Source organism: Polypterus senegalus, chromosome 1 (genome assembly GCF_016835505.1).
Source record: "Polypterus senegalus isolate Bchr_013 chromosome 1, ASM1683550v1, whole genome shotgun sequence".
NCBI classification, from domain to species: Eukaryota; Metazoa; Chordata; class Cladistia; order Polypteriformes; family Polypteridae; genus Polypterus; species Polypterus senegalus.
The window spans coordinates 332,142,860-332,170,358 of record NC_053154.1 but is presented as its reverse complement, the minus strand read 5'-3'; the positions used below and the strand labels follow the sequence as shown (position 1 = coordinate 332,170,358).

The 27,499-nt window shown below is 41.3% G+C and overlaps 1 protein-coding gene across 5 annotated transcripts in view; it reads right to left on the bottom strand.

Moving 5' to 3' along the window:
- Positions 1–27,499, bottom strand: part of abcc8 (ATP-binding cassette, sub-family C (CFTR/MRP), member 8) — a 280,773-nt gene that overhangs the window by 118,456 nt on the left and 134,818 nt on the right. For all 5 annotated transcript variants that reach the window (XM_039738520.1, XM_039738527.1, XM_039738535.1 and 2 more), the window contains exons 10-13: positions 14,475–14,609; positions 10,423–10,585; positions 5,474–5,514; positions 5,235–5,380 (exon numbers count right to left, since the gene is read on the bottom strand). In XM_039738520.1, the coding sequence (XP_039594454.1) occupies positions 5,235–5,380; positions 5,474–5,514; positions 10,423–10,585; positions 14,475–14,609 (485 nt within the window). The remainder of the gene's footprint in view (positions 1–5,234; positions 5,381–5,473; positions 5,515–10,422; positions 10,586–14,474; positions 14,610–27,499) is intronic.

The following is a 27,499-nucleotide window of genomic DNA, read 5'->3' as shown; positions in this document are numbered from 1 at the left end:
CTATATACAATGTCAATATCACGTGCACTCACAAACCCCAGTGCCTCTCGCACTGAATTCCCCAAAAGTCCAGGGCCCACAGTCTCTGTGCCTTTGCTCTGGCCGCCTCCTGTCCTCTCTCCAGCTCCATCTTACTGCCTCCCAACTTCCACCCATGACTGGAGGGAGGCGGCCCCTTTTATGGGAACCCGGATGGGCTCCAGCTGCTTCCCGGCACTTAACGTTGGCCACACCCCTGTGTGGCGGAAGTGCCGGCTGCACACCCGGAAGCCGTCCGTGTGTCCTCTTTCGTCTTCCCCGGCACTTCCTGGTGTGGCGGAAGTGCCGGGCTCCCGGGATCAATAGGCACTGGGGCGCCGCCTGGCGGTGGCCACGGGTCCCTACAGGGCTGGGCTTCCAAGCCCCCTACCCGTGGTCCCCAACATAACCAGGACGGACACCCCCTCGTGGTCTGGAGGAGGCACAAGCCCTCCTCTCCTCTTCCTGGGCGTCCCGGCCGGGGGGACCACAATAGATAGATAGATAGATAGATAGATAGATAGATAGATAGATAGATAGATAGATAGATAGATAGATAGATAGATAGATAGATAGATAGATAGATAGATAGAAAGGCATATATAATAGATAGATAGATAGATAGATAGATAGATAGATAGATAGATAGATAGATAGATAGATAGATAGATAGAAGGCCTTATATAATAGATAGATAGATAGATAGATAGATAGATAGATAGATAGATAGATAGATAGATAGATAGATAGATAGAAAGGCACTATATAATAGATAGATAGATAGATAGATAGATAGATAGATAGATAGATAGATAGATAGATAGATAGATGAAAGGCACAATATAATAGATAGATAGATATGAAAGGCACTGTATGATAGATAGATAGATAGATAGATAGATAGATAGATAGATAGATAGATAGATAGATAGATAGATAGACAGTTGTTCCCTGGTGGAAATTTTTCTTTCAACCTGGATTTTTATATTCATTCTTTAATCTGTAGGTCACTCTGGGTGTATTTTATACAGTATAAAGTCCATCAGGTTGACCTACAGCACCCTGTAGAAAATTGTGATTAGAATGTGATAAAATTGTTTAGGGTGGTGAACAGCAAAATGTACCTCATCTCATATCTACTGCTTCTCTGCTGTCTGCAGTCCTGTGTTTTAAAAACTTGGCTGTAGAAAGTGGATGGTGGTCCTATGCAAAATTCTACTGCATAACACAGCCAAATGAGTCATGTGACCTCTTACACATGTGGCTGGGAAGGGTCTCATGGTACTGGTATGGGAAAACATGTGATGGGGGAGACTGAGGGTGAAGCACAACCACTAACCCAGTTTCTATTTTCTTTAGAATGGTGTGGAGAGACGTCATTTTTTGGTTTAGCACCCCAAGCTCCCACTTTTCTGGCATTCACAATATATAAACTACCACCTTCCCGGAAGTCTCCAGTCAAAACTACCTCTCTTACATCTTTTCCTTTTTCATTTGAAAATGACATTAAATGGGGTGTTCCCTGGAGCTCCATATTTTTTCCTGTGTTGTGTTTCTTTTACAATACATTCTACACTAATTTGCTTGAATTCAACCACATAGATAAAGAGAACAGAAACAGAAATGATGTTATAGTATCATTTTTGAAGGGGCTTGGAAAAAAAACCAATACAACAGAAAATAAATTTCATGTGTAATTTTGATTGAACACAAATAGTTCACCCTCCCATTTATTTCTGAACCATCTCAGGGTTGCATGAGACTAGTGTCTATCCTAGCAGCACTTGGCACAAGGCAGGAATTGACTATATATGCAGCACCAGTCCATCAGAGAGTACAGGCAAGCATACACACATTCACACTTTAACTTATTATGGACACCTTTGGAAATTCATTTCTTTAAGATATGGAAGAAAACAAAAACTGGTTATTTGTACAAAATGCAAGAGGGGCATCAGGAGAATATGAAAACTCCACACAGTCAACCCCCAGGACTTTGGAGATGTTGAACATCAGAGCTAATCACTGCACCACTGAATCTCACTTGTACATGTAAATTATTTTATATAAGATGCAGATGTGCCTCCAAACGAATGGTACATGTAAATAATTTTCTATAAGATTCAAATCATTAAAACATTATTTTTTATAAGCAAACACTTACTACAAATGATCAACCAATATGGAAGCTTGAGAAATATTTATCAAGTAAATAAAGTCCAGAAGTCCTCCTTATTGTCTCCATGGCTGCAAATGATTACAGTGGAAATTATTCACAATCAACAAAGATGTTTTAAAAGCACAAAAAGCACTTAGCAATACCTGAAGTAAATGCAGAATTGTCCCTCATTAACTTTGATAGGTTTTAATGTGTTTAAATCAATAACAAATGCCTTGTTTTTAGACTGAATTATAGAACTTTGGTGTAGAAATGAAATCACTCTTCAAACCTTTTATATCTTTTAATATTTTATTTTAAACCATAATGTGGTACCTAACAATGCTTTATAGAATATTGTTCTTTACTGAAATACTGCTGTATATGTAATATGGAAGTACTATGTAGGATAAACCTGTGCCAAAAAGATTGTTCCATTGTACAATTTTAGCAAATCTCATTTTTATAGGACATTTTCAGGATTCAAAGCTATACAAAAGAAGAAAAAGAATTCCACCTACATTTATAATTCAAAGATTAAACAAAACAGCAACAGAATTACTACTAAATGACGCAGTACATGTCACATGAATGCCTATTATATAAAACTATTCAGTTAAAATTACTATTTTTTATGCAAGAGTTATACTGGGTTGTTAAGTATGTTCAGCACCTACTTCTGAATCAGATACTTCATGCTGTTATGATAAGCAGTATACACAATAACAATAGGATATGAGGTCTCTAAAAGACAAACACAGCCAAGTCAGAGTCCTAACTGACGTGCATCTGATAGACCTCACCTCAGGCAGCATAACCCCAAACTTTACTCTCAGGCTGTGGCCTATCCAGGCCCAAAAACAGGCTTGTAAAGTTCAAAATACTTTGAATGTCTCAAAATATATCACAATGCATCTCTAGAGAAACGAGAACAGTAAAAATTTAGCTGGAATAACCAGGCCACAGATAATCTTTACAAAAAATAGGATATATTTGAAAAATCAAAATAGCAAAAAGCAGAAAAGGCCAAAAGGAACATCTAAAAATGCAAAACACAACAAACAAATCCTTATCCAAATTCCAGTATACATCAACCCAAAACTTGAAAAAGCCATAAAAAGCCATAAAACCTCATGAACTACTGAAGGACCTGTTTGTCAGCATCACAATAAATAGGCTGATGATGGACTCTCCAGCTGTGATGTCAGGGTAGGACCACCACTTGGGGTTCCACCGACAAAACACAAGGAAGACAGGAGAACAAGTGATGCATAGACAGTAAATAATAATGAAATGGAACCGTGGTTACAAAAATACACAAATATAATTCTTCTTCTTCATTTTTCCCCACTTCTATGTGGAGCAGATGAGCTGGACCAGCTTTGTCCATACAGCTCAGCCCTGCTCCTGCTCCTAGTTTCTAAAATGCCATATAAACCCTTATTCCGGGTACAGAAATTGGGTTACTGCTTTTTGAGAAACCAAGTTAACACGTACAGATTTCTGTGTGTGTAATCCAAATGTTTTTTGTTATTATTTTTTAGCCTGTATATGTCTGTTGTATTCTTTTAGCCTGCCCGAGGTGAGTGCTTGGGCGACTCCATTTTTCCTGCTGCAAATTGAAATAATTTGTCTCAATATTTAAGAATCTTCACGTTCATGTTTATGAGCTGAAAGTACATTGCTAAGCTTTGAGGCACAATCTCCAGAGACTAAGGCTCCATGTTTTATAACAGCTGATGAAAACATTAAGCTCTTTTTTGCGCAGTTTAAGGGCGTCAGATTTGTGGATGTGAATGCGGGTTTTTAAGAAACCAGGTTTCTACCATAAACAGGTTACCTACAGTGTCTTATCCTGGTTTTAGATGTGCATGTACTGCAAACGCACCGCTTGACTTTGTCTGTTTTAACTAACTGCAGATCCCCCTGTTGATTATTTTCTCCAGGGACGCTAATGACTGAGTTTTTGCTTTTCTTTCCTCCATCATGAACTGCAATAGTTCAATGATAATTTTAATGGACATATATTGTTAGGTTCCATTTATGTTCATCACTTTGCAGCTGTTTTGTTTATTTGTATTCATGATGTCATTTGAATTTTGCAAACTTTGCAAATGCATTTAGCTGTGAACTTCTTACAGCACTCTGACCTTGCACTAAGTGAAAAGCGTTATACAAATTTAAACTGAACTGACTTTTTCACTGCATTACATCTACAGAGAGAATCTGTCAAGCCCTGCTGATCTCCCCGCATTCTCCTGCATCTTTAAACTCAAGCACAGTTGGGACGGAGCTGACTTTATAGTACAGTAGTGGTGCCATTACATTTAGGCAGTTGAGGACCAGCAGACCTTATTTAGACACCTTGAGTGTGTATTCGTTGGAGTTTGTGAAAGAAAATCTAACTGCTTGAAAGCTACTAAGGGTTAAAAGCTGTTTTGTTATAACGGCAGGTTATTCACACAGGCGTCTTGTCATAAGACGGGCTGCAGTAAGCTGACCAAGGACAACTTCTTTAGTTAGAATGGACCTTTCCTTCTTTGGGCGCCCTCTTGATACGTACACAAAAAAAAGAAATGGTTGACCGATTTGCGTAATAAGATGAAATGCTTAGATGTTATTTCTTAAGTAAGGGGGAGGGAGGAAAATGAAAATTAAAAGCCGATTGAAACAGAGAAACTTTGCTCTTTCACTTTGCAAAGCATGAATCCATGTACTCATCTGTGACTGATTGATTGAACTATTCTTGTCTTCCTCGGGGGGTTACTTCCACAAGTGGTTATTACAAGCAAACACTTGTGTCTATGCTGCTTGGCCCCTTAACAGTGAACGTTCACAGACTGAAGGGCACACAGTGTCATAGTGAAACATTCACACAGACACACACTAGCATACTTTCATTTCTTACAGTACTGAAGTCTTCATTTATTGACAAGCAATTTGCATTTTTTTATTTAATTGTGAGATACCACTTACTAAAAATCTTGTCCCTATGTAGACAGAAAAGCTGACCCACATGCAAGTTATTCCGAAGAGTAATTCATTTTCTCTGACTTACCTCACTAGGGCTTTGACAGTCGATCGGACTACACTGGACAGCAGAAACAGTGGAGTGACCAAAATGTGGAAGAGCGAGAGAGAAGCAAAGGCCACCGCCGGTGAAAGGTCGGCATCTTCTGACAAGTGGGCATGGACCACAAAGGTCTAGAAGAGAGATAAGCGAGTGGAAGGTAAAAGTAATAGGAACTGGAGGGGGTGATCATGTGAGCAATGGTGGAAACCATCGTACTTTCTTACCGTAAGCACTGCTGCGATGGGGATGGCTGCGTTCATGAAAACTGAAAAGAAAGAACAACTGGTTAAACATGCTGAGATCTTGAAAACCAGGTGCATGATGGTTACTGCTGTCCTTAAAAGTGCAGAAAAGTCCTTACAAATATACCGTAGTATGCAACTGCCAATTTAAGTCAAGCATACGCAAGGTATTTTATAAGACACTTATTAAAAATTCTCAGGTGATATTTGAGCCAACTGACCACAGAAGGTAGGTGTGAAGTGATCATACAGCATTGGAACACAAGGCACTCGACAAACAAGAGGAAAACGTTTAGTTCATCAAGCTTGTTTGTTTAGCTAATAGCCAAGCTGTGTCAATATCTCATTCAGCTCCTTCTTAAAGGTTGTTGAGATTTGTGCTTTAACTCCATGGCTCTGCACTTGGCTCCAGCTTCCCAAAACTCTTTGTGTAAAGAAGTGCTTCCTGGCTTCATTCCTAACTGCACTTCTCCTTAATTTAAACTGGCGTCCTCAAGTACACAATTCACCCTTAATACTGAAAGAATTCTGCTGGATCCACTTTATCAGTGGCTTTATGAATTTTGAAGAGATGGATTAGGTCCCCATGCAGTCTCCTCTGTTCGAGGTTTAATTCTCGGAATCTGTCAGGGCAGCACATGTCCTGGAATATACTTGGTTACTCTTCAAGTGGTGTTATGTCTTTTTTGTAGCATGGTGGCCAGAACTACACACAATACTCCAGGTATGGTCTCACTAGTGCATCACATAGTCTGAACAAAACTTTATTTTATTGAATTTATTAAAATCAAATAACATTCCATACAAACAAGTCAAATTTGACAAAACTAGGTTTGAATCAAACCAGCCCAACCCAATATTTTAAAGCAGGTCTTGGTTCGTGCATTTCCTCATGTCATGGATGCTCTTGATGAACAACTTTCTTCAAATCCTTTTTTCATTTCCAGCTAGCGGAAACACACAAGCACTGTGCACTTCAGCATTTGGGGGCTTTACTCTCAAGTCCATGTTAAAATTATTCAATCAGCAGAAGCAACTTTTAAAACAGCAGGCTGCTCAAATTACAATGCAAGCCCACTGTGAGCAGGTGAAAGTTCACCAGTGAGCCTTGAGTCAGGAGGTCAATGTGAACATAAGAAAAATGGAGAGGAAAGGACAGAAGCAACTGGAGATCAAATGGAACATTTGGTGAAACTGCTGATAAGGACACTGTCAGGTACACATACATGCAGAATATCTGGGTTGCCACACAAATCTCAAATTAAACAAATGTTTAATCAATACGGGTATCTCTGCCATCATACGGCTACTTAATGCATACACTGCAGAACCACATGACCAAGATTAATGCAGCTGAAAAGATCCATCTGTCACAACATTTACCATAAATATCAATAAATGTTTACTACATGTAAAACACTTTAATAGCAAACACAATGAAGCTCAAAGTAAAGAGCAGGATGCTCTATCAGCGGACACTCAAAATAAGAATGTCTGTTTGTGTGGTGATTGAGGAGTAAACTGGAACAGAGCTCTTCTTCGACAGGTAGACTGAAACTGAGCACTGATAAGACTATAAAGCTCCATAACTTGTTATGATGTTTCTTTTTATTGTCATTTCTGTTTTTGAATTACTATTTGTCATGTGCTTTTTATTATTTTGTACTTTTGATTAACAATTTGTTTAAATATGAATTGAATATACAGGTATAAAATAAATACAAATTTAGTCATTTCTATTGTGTATCTATGCTTTACTACATTCCTTGGTTTTATGGATGGAACCCTAAGAGGCGGAGCCACCATGACATCACTGCTGAGGCATACCTTTTAAGGCACACCCTTTTGTTCTCTTTTTGCTATTTTTTCCTTGTTTTGCCATTCTTTGTTCTTCTTTTATTCTTTAATAAATTGTTTACATTTAAGTAGCATTATTTTGTCTTTTTATAAAAGACAGAGGTTTCACCTTTATCTTTTACCTTGAATGGCATTTTTGAGTATTAAAGGTGTTTATTGTAGGAAGAAGTCAGGAGTGGCAGAGAAGTACGTAACAGTGGTACAGGATATGCATGAGGGAACTGTGACCGTGGTGAGGTCTGCGGTAGGAGTGACGGAGGTGGGATTACATCAGGGATCGGCTCTGAGCCCTTTCTTACTTGCGATGGTGATGGACAGGTTGACAGACGAGATAAAACAGGAGTCCCCGTGGACTGTGATGTTTGCTGATGACATTGTGGTCTGTAGCGATAGTAGGGATCAGGTTGAGGAGACCCTGGAGAGGTGGAGATATGAGAGGAGAGGAATGAAGGTCAGTAGGACCAAGACAAAATACATGTGTGTGAATGACAGGGAGGTCAGTGGAATGGAGAGGATGAAGGGAGTAGAGTTGGCAAAGGTAGATGAGTTTAAATAATTGCGATCAACAGTACAGAATAACGGAGTGTGGAAGAGAAGTGAAGAAGAGAGTGCAGGCACCATGGAGTGGGTGGAGAAGAGCGTCAGGAGTGATTTGTGACAGATGGGTATCAACAAGAGTGACAGGGAAGGTCTACAGGACGGTAGTGAGACCAGCTATGTCATATGGGTTAGAGACGGTGGCACAGGAAACAGAGCTGGAAGTGGCAGAGTTAAAGATGCTAAGATTTGCATTGGGTGTGACGAGGATAGACAGGATTAGAAATGAGGACATTAGAGCTCAGGTGGGATGGTTGTGAGACAAAGTCAGAGAGGCGAGATTGCGTTGATTTGGACATGTGCAGTGGAGAGTTTGCTGGGTATATTGCGAAAAGGATGCTAAGGATAGAGCTGCCAGGGAAGAGAAAAAGAGGAAGGCCTAAGAGGGATGTGGTGAGAGAGGACATGCAAGTGATGGGTGTGACAGAACAAGATGAAGAGGACAGAAAGAGATGGAAGAAGATGATCCGCTGTGTCAGCCCCTAATGGGAGTTCCCAAAAGAAGAAGAAGAAAGGTGTTTTTGAACTGTTAAAGTCTAACAATCAGCATGTTAGTCCTAGTAATGGGTACCAAAATACCTCTATGAAAACACAAAATGGTGGATGAAACTGTTCAAAAATATTTCATGACCAAAACAAAAAGGAAGAGAAACATTTGGATATAAGAATTTGCTTCACTGACACAAAAAATCTGCAAAAAGAGTATAAAAGCTCAAAATGTTGTACAGCACAACCTATAAAAAATCAGAAAAAGGAACAAACTCTTAACAAAGCCAAAGCCACACTAGGCCTGTGTAAGCCTTGAAGCCTGCCATTTGAGTTTGGGTCCTTGGGTGAGGCCTGCTTCTAAAGTAAACAAGTGAGATCCTAGGGGCTCATTTATATATGCGTGGATTTCAGTGTTTAAATATGTATACGCTGAAAAACATGAAAATGTGTAGGTCAAAAAAAATATAAAAACCTAGTGTATGCACATTTCTACACAATTTACATTTATCAATCATAATCTTCTAAATGTGCGTACATGAACAGCCTCAAAGCCTGCCTGGTTGCCACTCTGAAATAAATCATACATGAACTATATTAGTCAACCTCTTACATATGCAAATAAAATGTTAAAAATATTTATTGGCTGGTAGAGTCCTATGCCAGACTCCGCAACTGAGCACACAAGATGGAGTTGGGAAAAGGCTTAAGGTGCCAGCATCTGAGCCAGTAGCCACTATCACGTGGCATATATAATGACATGATTGCTGTTATAATGAAGAATAAGAGGCACTGAGGGTTCAGCCAGTCACCTTATCAGCAAGCCAGCCACGACGTCTGTCAACAGTACTTGGCCTTAAAATAAATGAATCATGAAGTGACCAGAACACCATCAGGTGACCTCACATTGGCATTACAGTATATTAATGAATGTCACTTCTTATAGTTAACAAAAACAGCTTCATTCTCACTAGATGCCCTTAATGAAATATGAGTGCAGCCAAATGCTCTGATTAAGTCAGGAAAAAGGTATGCTTCTGCAAATCGCCTTTTACAAAAAATGAATGTAGCTTCATGTCGGACAGTTAACGGCTGCCAGCACAGTGGGCATGACAGCGTGAACATTATCTAAGACATGTCGGAACTATTGGCCAGTGCCATAAGAAGTGACAACAGGTAGGCGATATAAACTGATGTAAAACCAATAAAGTTTTTCAGTGCAGAAACGCAGCATAAGCCCTCTTACAAGGGAACAAAAATACAGCCTATACATCATATTCATCACCTTACAGCTTTAATATGAATGTCATATCAACACACATTAAAATAAAGGTTTGGTGATATGAATTATTATTTGCTCGAGCTGTCTATTAGCTGGTTTGGCTGTATTTCCCTACTTGACCAAGGGTGTAGTCATTTCACAGTCTCGTCAAAATGTTGGGTATTGACTATTGATGGGACATAGCTGCTGTAAAGTTCTCTTTTATAAATCTTATCTTTTTGTGTAGATAGTTGCCTATGTGCATTTCAAGGCTGTTTTGTGAGTACACAAGTTTTATGAATCTGACTCCCAATCTGCCCTGTGTTATTTTGTGGCTTGCTCACTCTTTTTGTCATTTTGATATCGTATTAACACAACAGAAATGTTGCAAATGGCAAACAACATATTCATAAGTGTCATGGGCAGCTCAATCATGCCAATCGGAAGAAAGAGCATGCATTTTGAGGCCAGATAAAACAATATGTTTTTCAGACAGACTGAGCCCCTTTGCTAAACATACACTTTACACAGAAACACACACTCATTTAGGAATCACATACTTACAGAGGCAGACAGGTCCAGACAGATTCTTGAACAGATTCCTACAATCACTCAAATACAAACATATTTCCTCCTGAATATGTCCATCGACTGTGCCTCTACACTGACAGCAAGTCAAGGCTACTCACTCACATGGACACTCAAACACACACACACAGAGTAACCTTACTGGAAATGGAGGTGTAAAGAGCGAAGGCTTTGAGGCTGGTCAGCTCCTTTTGTCTTGTTTCTTTGACGCTGTCATGGAATATGTTCTCCCAAGCATAAAGCTTCAGCAGTTTGATCCCACGAAGCAGTTCTGTGGTTTTCTTCAAGCGTTCACTGGAATATTCCTGCAAAGGAGGAAAATGAACAGGCAGAAGGTTGACACTTGCTCCTGTCTTTTATTCTGTACAGAGCAGCCACCCCGTCACACACCCCGTCAGGCCTGTTTCATGATCTATTCAGTTATGTTTGGTGCAGTGGAAAGGTAAGCAGCTTAGCCGCATCTGCTCCCACGTTCTTTGAGTAATACATTGTTGTCACTTGAAGACAGGACTGGATTTTCTATCTCACTAAGGCAGAGTGAAGATGAGAGAAAAGTGTCAGGCGTGAAGCCACTCAATGTGACTTTTAACCCTGCTACTTTCAGAAGCCATTCATCACTTCACAGTGGATCTGCTGCACCTCATACACTCTGAATTGTCTCCCACTATGCATACCGTCTGCTGGGTACAGCTGGTCTCAAACCAGCACAATCAGTATCACGTTACCATTCTGGGTTTAAATTCCTCATCTTTCACCCTTTGCCATTATAGTACACCTTATTACGATTTTCAGCTGTATATTATTAACTACTACTATTATTTGGTTGTTTCTGATTGATGGAGGAATTATTTATACAATTATCTTGTGGTATCCTGTTGTTTGTGTATAGTTATTAATTTTCGCCAATTTCTTTTTAAAATATTGCAGTGACATTTAGGGCTGTTTGTTGTTAAAAATGATGTGTCGTTGCTACATTTTGACAGCTGATATCATCAGGCCATCAAAATACTGACATCCTTCACATGTTCCAGAACTCAGGCCAGGGTTATTTTCTATGTTGTGGTGTGCTGGGCCAGAAACATCACTTCAGGAGAGCTCCACAGAATCAATAAGCTGATTAAAAGGGCAGCAAGCAGTAGTGGAGGAGACAATGAAGACTAGCATAAGTGTCATTATGAACAATGCTGCACATCCTCTCTCGGACACACCAGCATTGAGGATTTTTAATTATTGAATTATTCAGCAGAAATGTCTTAAGAAAGGCTACGGGGGCTCCTATACCAACAGCAATATGCCAGTATAGTACTCACTGGGACTGGGACTGCACATTTTATCTCTGACCAAGTCAGAAGTTTTCATTCTTAACTGGAGAGGGGTTTGTTATAATCAGAATCACTTTTATTCACCATTACTTAATATACAGGGATTTACCTTGGTAGCTTTGGAACTGCTTACAACATAACATCACATACAAATAACATAAATTACATAAGTGAAATAACATACATTATAAATAGTTGGAGAAAAGTGCAATTATAAGGGAGACTATCTATGTGTTCATCTATCTAATTAGATAGCTATGAAAGGAGTTATATATGATTATATAGTGCCTTTACTATCTATGTGTTTGTCTACCTAGCTTTTATATAGTGACTTTCATATCTATTTATAGATAGATAGATAGATAGATAGATAGATAGATAGATAGATAGATAGATAGATAGATAGATAGATAGATAATGTGAAAGGCACCATACAATCTAGTCACACATGCCCCAGACTAGTTCAGCTGAAGTAAGCAATACTACTTCAGAGCCGAAAGGAAGGTGCTGTAGCTAAAGGTATCCTGTCCTTTCTCGCCCAGAGAAGACACCCAGTGACAGCACTCCCACCTGCCCATGTCTTCCAGAACAAGTCCTGCCCCATCCAGCCAATCTGCTATTTAAAGTGACTACACAGGCAGGTGTCGTCTTTATGCAGACGTGGACCCGAGTCCGCTAAGAGCCAGATGCAAGTACCAGAGACAGAAAGCAGAAAACGAGAAAGTCTGTGAGACTGACCTTAAGTCTGTGTTTTTTAGTTGTGTGTTTATGCATCTGTTTTGTTTCCTTTATTTTCTGTTTATTTAAATGAAGCTACCAGGTTAGTACTCCAATATTTCTCCCTGTTTCTGATGCTTCCTTGCCATAGACCACAAGAGATTGATAGCAAAGGCACTATACAGTGTAATTGATAGACCTTTCATATATATTCATCTAATATGTAGTGCCTTTCACATCTATCTGTGTATTTAATATAAACAGGAAATTAATTTTAGTAAAAGAAAAAAGTGGAAAGCAAATGTATCGTTAATGAAACAATAATTACCTTTGAAAACAGAGAATAGATTCCTCCATGCTTTGTGTAAGTCTTACTAAAGCTGAAAGAATCTTTTTTTTATTACATGAACAACATAAAGATATTATAAGTTTCGAAAGGGTAGCATGAATGGTCATTTACCTTAGTCACATAACTAATGACATTGGATAAGGAATAAATTAGTCCAAAAATAATGAATCAATGTGGCTTATTTATTTACCTAATCTTAAACAACATACCATATCATTTTCTAAGCCTGCTTAATCTTGAGCAGGGCCGCATGGGGCTGTAAACCTATCCCAGAAAGCACAGAGCTCAAAACAGGAATAATCCCTGGCCAGGGTGCCAGTACATCACAGGGTGAACACACACACACACACACACACACACTATGGTCAATTTAGCTTTGCCAGTCCACCTAACCTGCATGACTTTGGACTGTGGACTATTTTTTAAAATAATGTTCTAAAATGAACACTACCACTAATGATACTGTGAATTAGACGCTATATAGCGCCCGACCTGGCCCAGATTCACACTAAGGCACGTGGAAAAAAATACAGGCTTTATTTTTCATCAACTGTGGGGCACGTCCTACCCATGAACCCCACAGGCAATACACAGTTCCACAAGCACTTAACTCCACACAACACAATCCTTCCTCTGGCGGCGCCACCACTCCTCCCAGGCAACCTCGTCCTCTTCCTCCAGATTCTGGCTCCTGAGTGGTGAATGCTGGCCCTTTTTATAGCCCACCCGGAAGTGCTCCAGGTGCTTGATTACCTGTTGCTAATTGCACTTCCAGGCAAGGCTCTAGAGGTGTCCATGTTTGCTCTGGGATCCATGCAGCACCCCCTGGCTGGCCACCCCAGATCCCCACAGGTTTGTGGAGAACGCCATCTCCCATGGAACCCTGCGGGAAACTGAGGCACCATCGTCAACCAGGGAGGCTGCTACCAAGTGTCCCAGTGGATACATTGAGGAGCCCATGGCTGCTCCCCCAGAACATAAGTAGAAGGGGCGTCCCGACCGGGCATGAGACCCGGCCGCCACCACAGATACATTCTTCTAAATGACTTCAGAAATTGTTCACCAAATACTGGATTTCATGTAAGAATTCAGTAAACTGAGTGAAAAAGTTGGATTGCATTGCTAAATTACTCCTAACAATGTATGCACTATTTGTATTTTATAGAAGTGTCACGATAAATCTTAAAACAGTCCAGTCTGAATTGTTTAATGCCACGAACTGACACATTGTTCTGAATGTCAAGGGCTCCTCTCAACAGCCTGCCTCATCCCTTTCATATTTTCTGATGTTCTTACATAAGAACTGTGGTGAACAGTCAAGAGGGAATCATGTAATCAGTCATCCCCCGTGATTGCTTGTTGTATAGTTAGATACCCTCAGAGACAACAAGATTCAGCAATTGCAGCAGTTAAATTTGACAGTAGAAATCATGTTGAGTTGTTTAGTGTGACGTCTGCTTAACTTGCTCCGGGGATCAGACAGAAACCTTGTACACAAAGCCAGGTCAACAATGGAAGAAAGAAAGGAAAAATTAAATGTGTGGCAAAGACTAAGCAAAAGAGAAATAAGAAAAATAAACAAAACCCCAGCAATCTTCAAGAAATGAAAGATCACAAAAAAAAGACATCAGATAGTTCTGAGAAGAGATGGGGTGATTCATTTTCAATGTAGCTTTTTTAAATGCATATTGCTGTAATGTCATATGGTAACATGTGCACAGTGAGTACAGCGGAGACCTGACTACAGAAGCTCGCAGAGTGCATATGCATAAGAAAGGTTCAAATGAAGCCTTGCTCTCGACTCACCAGAGTACTCTTCTGTGCTTGGGACAGCTTGGTGGCCACAAAGTACTGCACTGGTGCAAGGACTGCAATCACTGTGGCTCCGATTAAGGCACTTATTCCCAGGAGGTAGTACAGGAGGATAACCCCCAGAATAATCTAAGAAAAGGAGAAAGGAAAAAAAAATACCAAGGTGTTACCTCATGTAATTCAAACAATTGATTATCACTGCCATCTTCCTTCAGTGTCAAGTCAATGTGTTTAAAATGGGAATGCAATGCACATACTGTATCATGCCTGGATCAACAGGAGACTCAACCAATCATTATGGAATATAACACAATTCACTGGAAACATCACATAATCAGTAAGAGTAATATAAAAAAAACAATAAAACAAAGTAATTGCACGCACAGTACCACAGGGACCTTTTTACCAGGGAAACCAGCAAGCAAGGTATGCACAGAAGCAAGCAGCTCCCTCTTTCACTTCCAGTTTGCTCAGCTATTGATTTCCCAGCGTCGCTCCACTAATTTGGTACAATTAGCACAAATCACAATCTTCTGTTTCAGTTTACTGGGACTAGGAGACAAAATGCCACGTCTAGCTCTATTGTGCTTCATGTGGTGGAGCGGCTAAGGCTTTGGACTACAAATCACACAGAGGCAGCTTTTGTTCCCACTGTTGTCTCCTTGCTGTGTGACCTCAGTGATGTCCTAAGGAACCAACAGTGTAGACATTTACAGGCAACTGAAGCTTACATGTATGCCATCCCAAATTATTCATAGTGTCATGCACGTGCATTGGAGGACCTGCTCACAGGCTCAGTCAAGGTATGTAATAACCCACCGAGACAACAGGGGGCGATGCTGCTAACGTTGTCATCCCCTTCTTTCCTCACAGTGCCAAGAAGCTGCCCAGTGAAGGTGTTTAACCCCGCCCCTTCCGGTATACCACCATAAAATCCCAGGAGGCGTCATTATTGGATGGAGCACTGCTAGAGTGACTGCAGCTCCTACTCTTGTTGTGAATTTTCCGATTACGGGACGCGTGTTTATGAGTATTTTCATTTGTTTTGTTTCGATTTCATTGTCTACAGAAAATAAAAGGGATGACCAGATTGGTGCCCCTAAATTTCTTCAGTGCATTATTGTCATTCCTGCACCCGACCACAAAAGTTTAAATCAGTTTATTCATACATTGTGTTCTTCAAAGTTGCAATATAAAATTACCATATTAACAAATTCTACATGGGTAAAGGAAATTTGAAAATTACACAGTGTGGCAGACAGCTAGGACCCATGCCTGCCAGGGACGCTTGGAGAATGGAAGGGAAGCAATATCTCCCCCGGGATGGAAGAGGGCAGCCCCCCTGGATTACATCTGGGTCACAGGCTTGGAGCTTGGAAGCTCAACCCTGTGGGGGCCCGTGGTGACTGCCAGGGGGCGCCTGGATGGTTCAAAAGCCGTGGACTGCAGCACTTCCACCACACCATGACACATCCGGGTGCAACATAAAAGGGACCGGCTCACTCCATTCGGAGAGCCAGAGTCAGGAGGCAGAGGACAGAGCTTGCAGGAGAGGAGGGAAGGCGGCAGGAGGAGAGAAAGAAAGGACCTTGAGCATTGTTGGTGATTGGTGTGTACAAAAGAAGCAGAAAATTAAAGTGTGTGTTTTGGGACTTCTGCGTGTCCTGTGTCTGTCTGTCTGTGATCCGGGCATCTTACACAATATAAACCACAATGGACAGAAGCTGACACAATACTTGCTTGCAATGGCTTATGGGTAGTTTGAACACGCACAGTGCAGCGCTCTGTGGTTAGTCTAGTTGAAGCCGAAGTCAAATCAACATGGACGCTCCGCTGACAGATTACACCAATGTTGAAAAACACACTGTAGTAAGATTTCTTTGGGCAAAGAGAGTGAATCCAGCAAGTTTCTCTCCTTCTGCACATAGAAATTATGGTTTATAATACGGTAAGTTCATTATTCCCTATAAGTCAGTTAGGTGGTTGCAGAAGGTTGGCATACGATGAAGTGTCACAAACACAAATGTCAACTACATTTAAAGGGCACATAAGGGGGATCAAGCAGGAAAAAAAGAAATAATTGAGAAGGTACACATATGTACTTCTGCCAGGATTCTTCAGTTATTTGCTTCGGCAGCTAGCATACAGTATATTACACCATATACAGTAAGGCTTATAAGAACTACTCAAAGCTCTGCGATTAGCTTTGGAGGGCTTTGAAGTTGGTCTGGTGGGGAGGCAGCCCAACAATCGAGGTAAGCTGAAAGAGTTTGGTTCCCTAAGGAGGAAGGAGCGCCAAGGAGACCAATCAGTTCCAGGTAATCTCCTTACTCAGTGTTAAGCATTGTTGCCAAAAGACGGTCTGACTTTCTGCTGAGAAGCAGCTATACAGATACATCATTGACGAAGGGTGGAATACCAGGTGTTCTGGATTGTCTGGAACACACAGGTGATATGGGAAGCAGGAGACAGCAAAGGAAAATTGACTGAGCTGTGGCTTGACCTCGCCATAAATTGGTAGTAACGGCATTGGAGGAACATTATGTACCGCAGAAGGTGAAACACCTCATCCAGGACTACTATACTAAGTTCATGGTGAGAGTCTCAATTGGGTCTGTGTCATCTGTCTGGCACCAGCTTGAAGTGGGCATAATCACCAGCTGCACTATCTCGGTGACCCTGCTTGTTCTGGCAATGAATATGGTCATGAAGTCAGCAGAGGTCGTAATTTCAGGAGTAAGTCAGGAGCAAACCACTGATGAAAGCCTCTATGGACCACTTTATGGTAGTGACAACATCAGTGCCAGGAGTCAGATGGATTTTGCATGGGCTAAAGAAACTCACATCTTAGGCGCTAATGAGATTTAAGTCATCCAAGTCCTGGGGCCTCATGTATAAACGGTGCGTACGCACAGAAATGTTGCGTAAGAACTTTTCCACGTTCAAATCGTGATGTATAAAACCTACACTTGGCGTAAAGCCACGCACTTTTCCACGGTACCTCATACCTTGTCGTACGCAAGTTCTCCGCCGGTTTTGCAAACTGGCGGCACCCAGCGTCAAAGCAATGGTACTGTTCTTTTGTGATTACTCATTATTTTCATGACGCGGCTTTATAAATACACAGAAACTAACGCATATTGTTTATTAGTGTAACACATCTGATTGTAATTAACTTGTAACAATATAATGGTCCATTGAACAGCCATAGTATTCCAAATACTAGAACTGCTTTAGCGTTGTTACTCTCACTGCACCTTCTTCTTTCAGCTGCTCCCGTTAGGGTTTGCCACAGCGGATCATCTTTTTGCATATTACTCTCACTGCACCACTCTGAGTATTTATATCACTGTATCTGAGTGTGAATCACAGCAGCAACTGATCGGAAAGAGAATTATCGGTATACAGCTTCATGGACACGCTGTCTCAGCCACGGCAAAACGTTTCAAAGCCTTTCCTGTACGGACCTCGCGGTTCAGAAACAGTTTCATCCCAAGAACTTTAAATGCACTCAATCAAGTGCTCCTTGTAGAACTGTTAGGACTTATAAGTACAATCACCGCACTGTAAACTTGCACTACAGTTATAATATCTCACAACCTGAGCCACTTTATAAAGCGCGTATTTACATATGATGACGAGATCATTTTTAAGGTGAAATGCAGCAAAATATGTTTGTTAAATTATACACATAAAACTTTAACTTCATTTAAATAATCTATATTCTTCACTGGGAGTGTCGTGAAGGACAGAATAATTAAACATGTACTACAAAGATATTTTAATGTTCTTTAAACGTTTTGAAGAATCGGCGCTAAGCTTACAGATGGCTTAACGTCTATTACAGAGCTGATTTTATGGCGATCGGTTACTTGGGGAAAGAAAAGTAAGGACTCTTGGGGCGGCCACGCCAACATATATTGAATATAAAACAGAAAGAGAAAATAACAACACAGCTAAAAACGCAGCAACAAATTTCGACAAAAGATAAATGCTTGTCATGAGCACGAGGCTCATGAAACACATGTTTAATAACGTGCTTTAGCTCCTATCATCATGAAAATGACATCACGTATACATCTCAGTATTTTAGTTATTCAGAGAGCTGTAATATCACGAATGTAATGGACTCTGTGTCCAGTTGGAGGAAGAGAGCCAGTTTAAGAAGCAAGTAGTGATTCACTTCACACACACAGATCACATACGAGTAGAAGATCAAATACAAAACAAAGCATTTAACGTGCTACTTTAATTACGATGTGATTTGAGAAACTGGTTAATTAAACGATTTTAAGATGAAGTTTATAATGTTCTACTTTAATGACAAAATAATCTACGTGATTAAAGTGGAAATGTCGAGATTGAAGTTGACATTTCGTGCTTTTTCCTCACTGTGTGCCTTTTTTCTCTGTACCCTAATAATCTTTCATATGACACTCAGACGGTGGGCTACGACTCTTCTTTTCACGGTGACTTTGATATGTGACTTCTTTTTTATTTCCGGCACTGTGCGATTTGTGAATGTGAGCTTTCAAGTTTCTATGTCACTCGATCAACTTCCTTTTGTTGATTATTCTACGGTTTATTTGAACAAATTGTATGTTTTTCCTTTGCCTCCACTTGGTATTCGCTGAAATTCTTATATTTTCCCCGTGCTTTTCCCATTGTCTTTTCACAGAAGGCTGCGCTTAAGGGCGATTTATATTGATTTGCATATTCAAATAGGCGTAATTCTGGGAGGATTTGGGCGTTACATAATGCGCGTGCACGAGCGTTAGTTTTCACGCTGATCGGGATTTATGTAGCGGAAGAACGTGGAAGTTGGAGTACGCACAGATTCCTGCATCTGGATTTTTCTGTGCGTAAGCACATTTCGGCTTTTGTGCTTACGCCATGTTATAGTGCGAGTTCTATGCACGGCGTTATACATGAGGCCCCTGGTCTTTGGCTTTCAAGAGAGGGAAGTTAAAAGACAGGTTTCACCTCACGAAAGGAGGAGAGCAAATCCCATGTATTGCAGAGGAGCCAGCAAAGAACCTTGAGAAGGTGTTCAGCTGCAGCCTGAAAGTTACAGAAACCATCCAAGCTACATGTGCTGACCTTGACAGTTAGTTGAGGTCTGTTGATAAATCAGCTCTTAGAGGGAAAAATTCTATCAACACGAGATCTTTCCTAGAAATACTCTGGCCCCTGCTATGATGTCCCAATGCCAGGGGTGGAAGGGGTGGTTTGTAAGGTCAACAGTCTCCTACAGAAATGGCTAGGACTGCCATGCAACCTGAGTAATATCGCACTTTAAGGAAGTAGTAACAGACTGAGGTTTCCATTCCACTTCAGTGGGTGCGGCAACGTGCTATCAGCATATGCTCCCAACCAATCATTCCTCTTAATGATGGAGGAATTCATTATGACACAGCAACAAGAAGATCTGCAGTACATGGAGTAGCAAGTTCTGGTATCACAGTGAGGACTGGGAGGAAATGGAAAGCAGCTGACATAGTCCAACAGGAAGAGGATTCTTGTCAGAGAGTGGCACAAGGTAGTGAGTGGCCACAGGAGGAGACAACAACTTGGCAAGACACTGCTAGCAGAAAAGATAGAAGAAGGCTGGTGCAAGAGGTGCCGTGAGCTGCAGTGGTGGAGGAGAGGACCAACAAGACAGTAACCATGAAATGACAAGAACTTTGGATAAAAAGGGAGCAGGCTTTAGAAATGAGAGTCAATCACAAGGACATCTAGCAATGGGACCCTCAAAGAATCAAGTTACTAATACAAGGAGTCTGCAAAGTTCTTCAAAGTACATCTGACTTGTTCACATGGGACTTTGCTGGAACACCTGCATGCTCCCAGTGCTCAAAGACCACTCCAAGTTGCTCCAAGGTTTTGAGGGAAGAGTATTACTGCATAACCAGGTCCTCAAATCCATTGTTGATGCTGTCAGTAAGGGGATAAGGGACAGTAGAAAGATCCACCTTTCAGTAAAGCGGATAGCTGTTGTTAAGAAGGGAGAGCAGCGGAAACAGAAGAACAGGCATCACCTGGCTGGCATTCCATTGTTAGTAAGCAACTCGGTGATGTCAGCTGACCTGAGAAAGTAGCTGAAAATTCTAGCCCACATTACCCAGGTGTCTTTGAGGCCTGATATCATCTTAATCTCAGAAACAGTGCAGCAGCTCATCTTACTGGAGCTTACTGTTGTGTGTGAAGAGAGGACAGAAGAAGGCTGATTGCTGCAGATATGGGTGGAGGTCAAGGTGACTGCCCATCAATGTGGGATGCAGAGGCTTTGCAGCACAATCACTCAGCTAGGTTAGTAGATAGATAGATAGATAGATAGATAGATAGATAGATAGATAGATAGATAGATAGATAGATAGATAGATAGATAGATAGATAGATAGATAGATAGATAGATAGATAGATAGATAGATAGATAGATAGATAGATAGATAGATAGATAGATAGATAGATAGATAGATAGATAGATAGATAGATAGATAGATACTTTATTAATCCCAAGGGGAAATTCACAATCATTAGTTAGTGGAACCTTAGGCACTATGGAGTTAAGCAGGAAGAGAGCCATCATGTCTAACACAGAGGCAGCGGGGATAAAAATCCTTGAGGTGGCTCTGGCTGAAGAGGTGTGAAAAGTGAGGAAAGGTTAGTCATTTAGACGCAGGCTAAGGGTTGATCAACATTGGTTGGGTCATCTGGAAGAGGGTGTATGAGGTTTGAAAGACCCGAAACATCCAATAACATCACTGACAAGATGTCAAGGGTTTGCTCATGGTCGGATATATTCATGCATGACCTAACAGCAAAGCACAGTATATTGTAACAAATGGTTCAGATAGTTGAGTCACTCTCCAGTAGAAGGCAGTGAGCGAGAAGGCTAGCCAGGAAATGCACACAAATTCCATCAACGAAACAGAAGTAAGCCAAAGAAGCATTCATTCATCTTGGGAAGCAATTGATGTGTTCTATTCAAAGCCTGCCGACTACAATGTGATCCAAACTGTCTGGAGCATGTCCTTGGTGAAAGCAACACACACAGTACAACAGTCACGAAAAGACAAGGTCCTTAGAATGACTTCCGCTCAGGCAGATTATCTGAGGAATGTCTGAACAAAATTAAAGTTAGCTCAAAAGGGAATTCTTAATGCTGTCAGAATTATACAATAACACAATCCATCTTGGGAAGGTACACTCGAATGCAAACTGGGCCAATCAATCACAGTTACATAACTGCACGTGAATATGACAGCAGGACAGGGAGCCTGGGTGCATCCTACAGACAAGAGCAAATAAAATATAAATCGATACACTTTAATAAGTAAACACAATTAAGACAAAAAGGTGCAGATAATTAAAAAGAAGGCTGTGTCAAATGGAGAACGAAAAAGAAAACTGTGTCAAATGGAGAATGATGCACACCTTATTGCAGATGTTCCAGCCTTAACAAAGCAAGAATGTGTAACAAACTGCCGGCTCGAATAACAGACATCTGGGACAGGCTACCTAGAGTTTGGTAGTGAGCGACCATTCCTAACCCAGCAGGCAATTATACAGATGTTGAGATTCGTTTAGAAATAAACTGGACTTGCCTGGACAAAGCAGTCCCAGATGAGCTGGAGGTGTTTCTAGTACGATAATGTCAGTCTTCAAGGTCTCAAGGCCCGTGCTGACCTCCGTCACTTGCTCAGTCCGCCTCTAGGGCTCCAGGAAGTGCCGCTGCTGTGAAAGATATTGCGCATTGTTCCTGTCCTGAAGAGGGTGGGCACCTCTTCACCTACTGACTATAGACCAGTGGCACTTGTGTCTCACGTCACGAAGACCTTTGACAGGCTGGTCCTGGACTATATGCTGGTGAATCGGAAAGTGACGCTTGCGTCACTAGCACATGTGCAGTTCATATTATTATTATTATTCATCATTACTATTATGATTTGTATCATTAGTAAACTTTCTACACTTCTGGCTTTGTACTTTTAGTGTGTTGCATGTTTTACAGCAGAAAGATTGAATAACAACATAATTTTTCAAGCCAAAAACTAGAATTCTTTTTACATATTTTTTTGAGAAAAAAATGTAACACTAAGAAGTTAAATATTTCTCCAGTGCTGTCAATACTATCTAGCCATCACAGTTAAGGGGTCAGCTTATAGATATGAGCCTATGGTGTCCTGGTTAATGGACCATCTGTCAGGTAGACCGCAGTTTGTGAGACGCAAGGACTGCGAGAGCAACACTGGAGCACCACCAGAGCAGGCCTGTCTCCTTCAATCTGTATACCTCAGAGTGTAAAAAATAACAGCAGATCAGGTCACTAGAAGAAATTCTCAGATGATTCTGAAATTATTGGGTGTATTGATAAGAGGGACGAGACGGAAGAGAGGAGTCAGGTGGAGAACTTGAAGCAGAAAGAACTGTCTGCAAACCAAGGAACTGGTTAGATAGATAGATAGATAGATAGATAGATAGATAGATAGATAGATAGATAGATAGATAGATAGATAGATAGATAGATACTTTATTAATTCCAAGGGGAAATTCACATAATCCAGCAGCAGTATACTGATACAAAGAAACAATATTAAATTAAAGAGTAATAAAAATGAAAAAAATTAAAATAAAATTAATGTTTGCATTTACTCCCCTGGGTGGAATTGAAGAGTCGCATAGTGTGGGGGAGGAACGATCTCCTCAGTCTGTCAGTGGAGCAGGACGGTGACAAAAGTCTGTCACTGAAGCTACTCCTCTGTCTGGAGATGACACTGTTAAGTGGATGCAGTGGATTCTTCATGATTGACAGGAGTTTGCTTAATGCCCGTCGCTCTGCCACAGATGTTAAACTGTCCAACTTTAATCCTACAATGGAGCCTGCCTTCTTAACAAGTTTGTCCAGGCGTGAGGCGTCTTTCATCTTTATGCTGCCACCCCAGCACACCACCGCGTAGAAGAGGGCACTCGCCACAACCGTCTGGTAGAACATCTGCAGCATCTTACTGCAGATGTTGAAGGATGCCAACCTTCTCAGAAAGTATAGTCTGCTTTGACCTTTCTTACATAGAGCATCAGTATTGGCAGTCCAGTCCAGCTTGTCATCCAGCTGCACTCACAGATATTTAAAGGTCTGCACCCTCTGCACAGTCACCTCTGATGATCACAGGGTCTATGAGGGGCCTAGGCCTCCTAAAATCCACCACCAGCTCCTTGGTCTTGCTGGTGTTAAGGTGTAAGTGGTTTGAGTCGCACCGTTATTGACTTTTACACCCAATCACTATTCAAGGAGTTAATGTAGAGTATTTGGAGGGGGTCACATCAATGATAAGCTGAACTGGTCTGAAAACACAGATTTACTAGAGAAGAAAGGGCAGAGCAGAGATTTTCTTTCTTAGAAGACTACTCTCCTTTAAGGTGGGAAGTGGCATCCTTTACATCGTCTACAACTCTGTGATGGCCAGCGTGATTTCTCTGTGCTATGATATGCTGGACCAGAGACATCACTTCAAGGGAGGCCCACCGAATCAGCAAAGTGATTAAAAGACAGTCTCAGATATGGGACACACTCAAGCCCCAAGGATTTTAGGGGTGGAGCTGAGAATGAAGAGAAAGCCGAGTGTGATCGTGGACAATGCTGCATATCCTCTCTCTGACACACCAACACTGAGGCCTTTCAGCCAATGAATCATTCGAATGAAATTCATCAGGAAGTGCTAATGGATCTCCTCTACACCAATGGCAATACACCTTTATATAGGGTGGTCCAGATCTAATTATGCAATTTTCATTACGCTATAACTTATTAAGTTTATTATATAGAAAAATCACCCATAAAACCCTGACCATCGAGAAGTGTGCAAACTGACGACATGAAGAATCGTCTTCGCATAAATCAAAGTCATCTAGATGATCTGGATCTGCACAATTAGATCTGGACCACCCTGTAGTGCCTCACTGAGACTGGGAAGGCTCTTTTTATTTTTAGCGCAGACAAACGTTTTCTTTCTTTTCAGTCATTCTGGTGTGTATTTGTTGTTTGTCATAATATCATATTTACTGAACTTCTATAAAAAGCCAGATTTCCCTTGGAGTTACAGGTGGCAATGTTACCGCTACTGGGATAACCCATGTGTCCTATGATGGGAACATCACACAGTTAAGAGATGCGTCATCACCTCTGGCCATGGGGTGGGATCTCCAATTAACAACCCCTTTGATGAACTTGATTTCTTTGTGCACCAGAACAGGACTAACATCTGCTGTATTTAAGAAACAAACATGCTGGAATGGAACCGCTTTAAAGGAGTTCTCCACCCAGAAATGATTTTTTTGTCATTACTTATTTCGTGTTGTTTTTTCAGTGTTGACTAAGAAAAACCCTGATTTTGCATTTTTGTTGGAAAAAGAGATAACAAAATTTATAAAAACAATTGGCATCAATGGGGATTAACGTTGAACAAACAGCAAATGTCCAAACGTGTCACATAACCAGGTGTTAGACCCAGTTGTATAGTCACAACTTCTCAAAAACATGTATTTTTGCTTAAAGATTGTTAGATAAACTACTTCTGGAAAAAACATCTTGTGAACGGCTGGGGAGTGGGTCAAACGATAACAATCTTTTGAATTGGGGAGACTACTCCCTGTATCTCCAAAGAGCACATGAACGAGAGAGGGTGTGAAGGCCATTCCCAGCCACTTGAATAACACCAATCTCCAAGAAAACAAAGTTAAATTCTTTACAAGAAAGCAGGACTCCACATAAGGTGAAAGGCAGTACTAAACTTTGGAAGATGACCAAAGCATTACATGGTAAGGTAAGTAAGGGACAAAAAGATCACTTATGAAGTGAAAGGCTGAACACTGACAGGACACACTACAGCTAATGTTTACATCAGGTTGTGCCACCATCACACTGCCTCTGCAAAAGGAAATCAGATAAGTAGAGAAAGAAAGAAGAGAATACACATGAAGCAATGAAACAAGACATCATCTTGTTAAGCTGAACGAGGCCATCAGTCACCTGAAGAAGACAGAATCTTCAGGAACAGACAATACCACAAATGAGATGCTACAAAGTCTGTGACAGTCAACCCTTTACAAGCTTCTGGACATTTTCAAGCTGAGTCTGATAGAGGGTTGGGTACCCCAGTGCTGGAAGGAAGTCAAGATGGGAAAAGCAAGTCAAAAGTCCTGGGTTACATTACAGACCTACCAGTCTGAGAAACTGCATATTCAAGATACTGAAATTTCAACAGGACAGCACGGTGGCGCAGTGGGTAGTTCTGCTGCCTTGTAGTTAGGAGACCAGGGATCGCTCCCCAGGTCCTCCCTGTGTGGAGTTTGCATGTTCTCCCCTTGTCTGCGTGGCTTTCCCCCACTTACTCCGGTTTCCTCCCACAGTCCAAAGACATGCAGGTTAGGTGCACTGGCGATTCTAAATTGTCCCTAGTGTGTGTGTGTGCGCCCTGCGGTGGGCTGGCCTAGGGTTTGTTTCCTGCCTTATGCCCTGTGTTGGCTGGGATTGGCTCCAGCAGACCTCTGTGTAGTTAGGATATATCGGGTTGGATGATGGATGGATGAAATTTCAATAAATTAATAAATTCTGGAGTTAGAAACCATCGCTGTCCCAGAGCAAGCAGACTTCAGATGACTCAGAAGCACAAAAGACCAGGCAGTGCATCTTGCACAGGTTACTAAGGATCCTTTCTAGGCTCAGAAAGTGACCATGGCAACTTTCTAAAGATCTGTAGACAACCTTCAACATGGTCTGGAGAGATGAACTTCTTCATAAAGTGGTGCTAGCAGCAACTCACACCAGTTGACAAGGTCCTATCCCCACAGCTGTAGAACCTTGTACTTGTTGATCGGCATCCAATCCAGAAGGTGTTGCTGTCACAAGGGGGGCACCTCAGGCTAATGTTGTTCATGACCTTGTATTAGAGCTGCCCTTGGGATGACCATCCTGCACTATGTACTGATGACATGGTTATCTGGTGATCTGAAGTCACAAAAAGTCACAGAACGGACAGACAGCTGGCATATTGCAACTTTCCACCAAAGTCCAAGCCAGTAGACTAACAATGGGTGACACACCACTGACAACATTACTGTTCCAGAGCAACGGATCTTGTGCCAGTTATTGAGGATTCCTTTCAGGCTCAAAAGGTGACTTTGAGAACTTCCATAGACATGCAGAAAGCCTCTGACCTGGGCTGTAGAGATGTAATGGTGATAACATGGCACTTGGAGCAACTCGTACAAGTGCACCAAGACCTCTCTGCACAGCCACAGGACCAGAGTGCTTGACAATGGCCGTTTAAGCCAGAAGGTGTATCTGCAGTGAGGGGTACCTCAGGGAGGTATAGTTTTACGAATGTTGTTTGTACTCTTTATCAGTGACCTTGCAATAGAGCTGTCTGAGGGAGTCCACTCAGCACTATATACTGATGACACGGTCTTGTGATGATCTTGTTTTTCTGCTTGTCTATCAACATGATGAAGATCCTTTAATCATTCTGGGGATGGTGGGAAAGTCTACAAGTGCACTGATGGCTTATCAGTCCAATCTGTGCACAGAAGGTTGTTGTGCAGTCCAGACTATGGATAGTGGCAGCTATTGGGAGTGCGCTGGCCCAGGTTTTCCTGGCCGTTCTGTGTAGCACCCAAATGGATAGCTGCAGGCCATTTTGCCCTGTCCAGAGATGTATGCTCTCAAGTACTATAGTTAATGTTGAATTTCAAATGGTCATTGTATTGATTCTTCTCAGGTTGAAGCTCACTAAAAAGTCTATTAGAGAGGCGACGGTCTGCAAACAAATTGTTGGCCCATTGGAGCTGGAATTACAACATATTATTGTAAACATCGAATAAACCTGAAAGAGCAGGTCAATAACCGCAATCTACAGGATCCAGCTTGCCCTGGACAAAGTTACAGCATAGATAGACAGTTGGTACATAGCAAGATGCTCTTTCTCACTTTCCACCAAAGTCAATGCGAGTAGACCAACAAT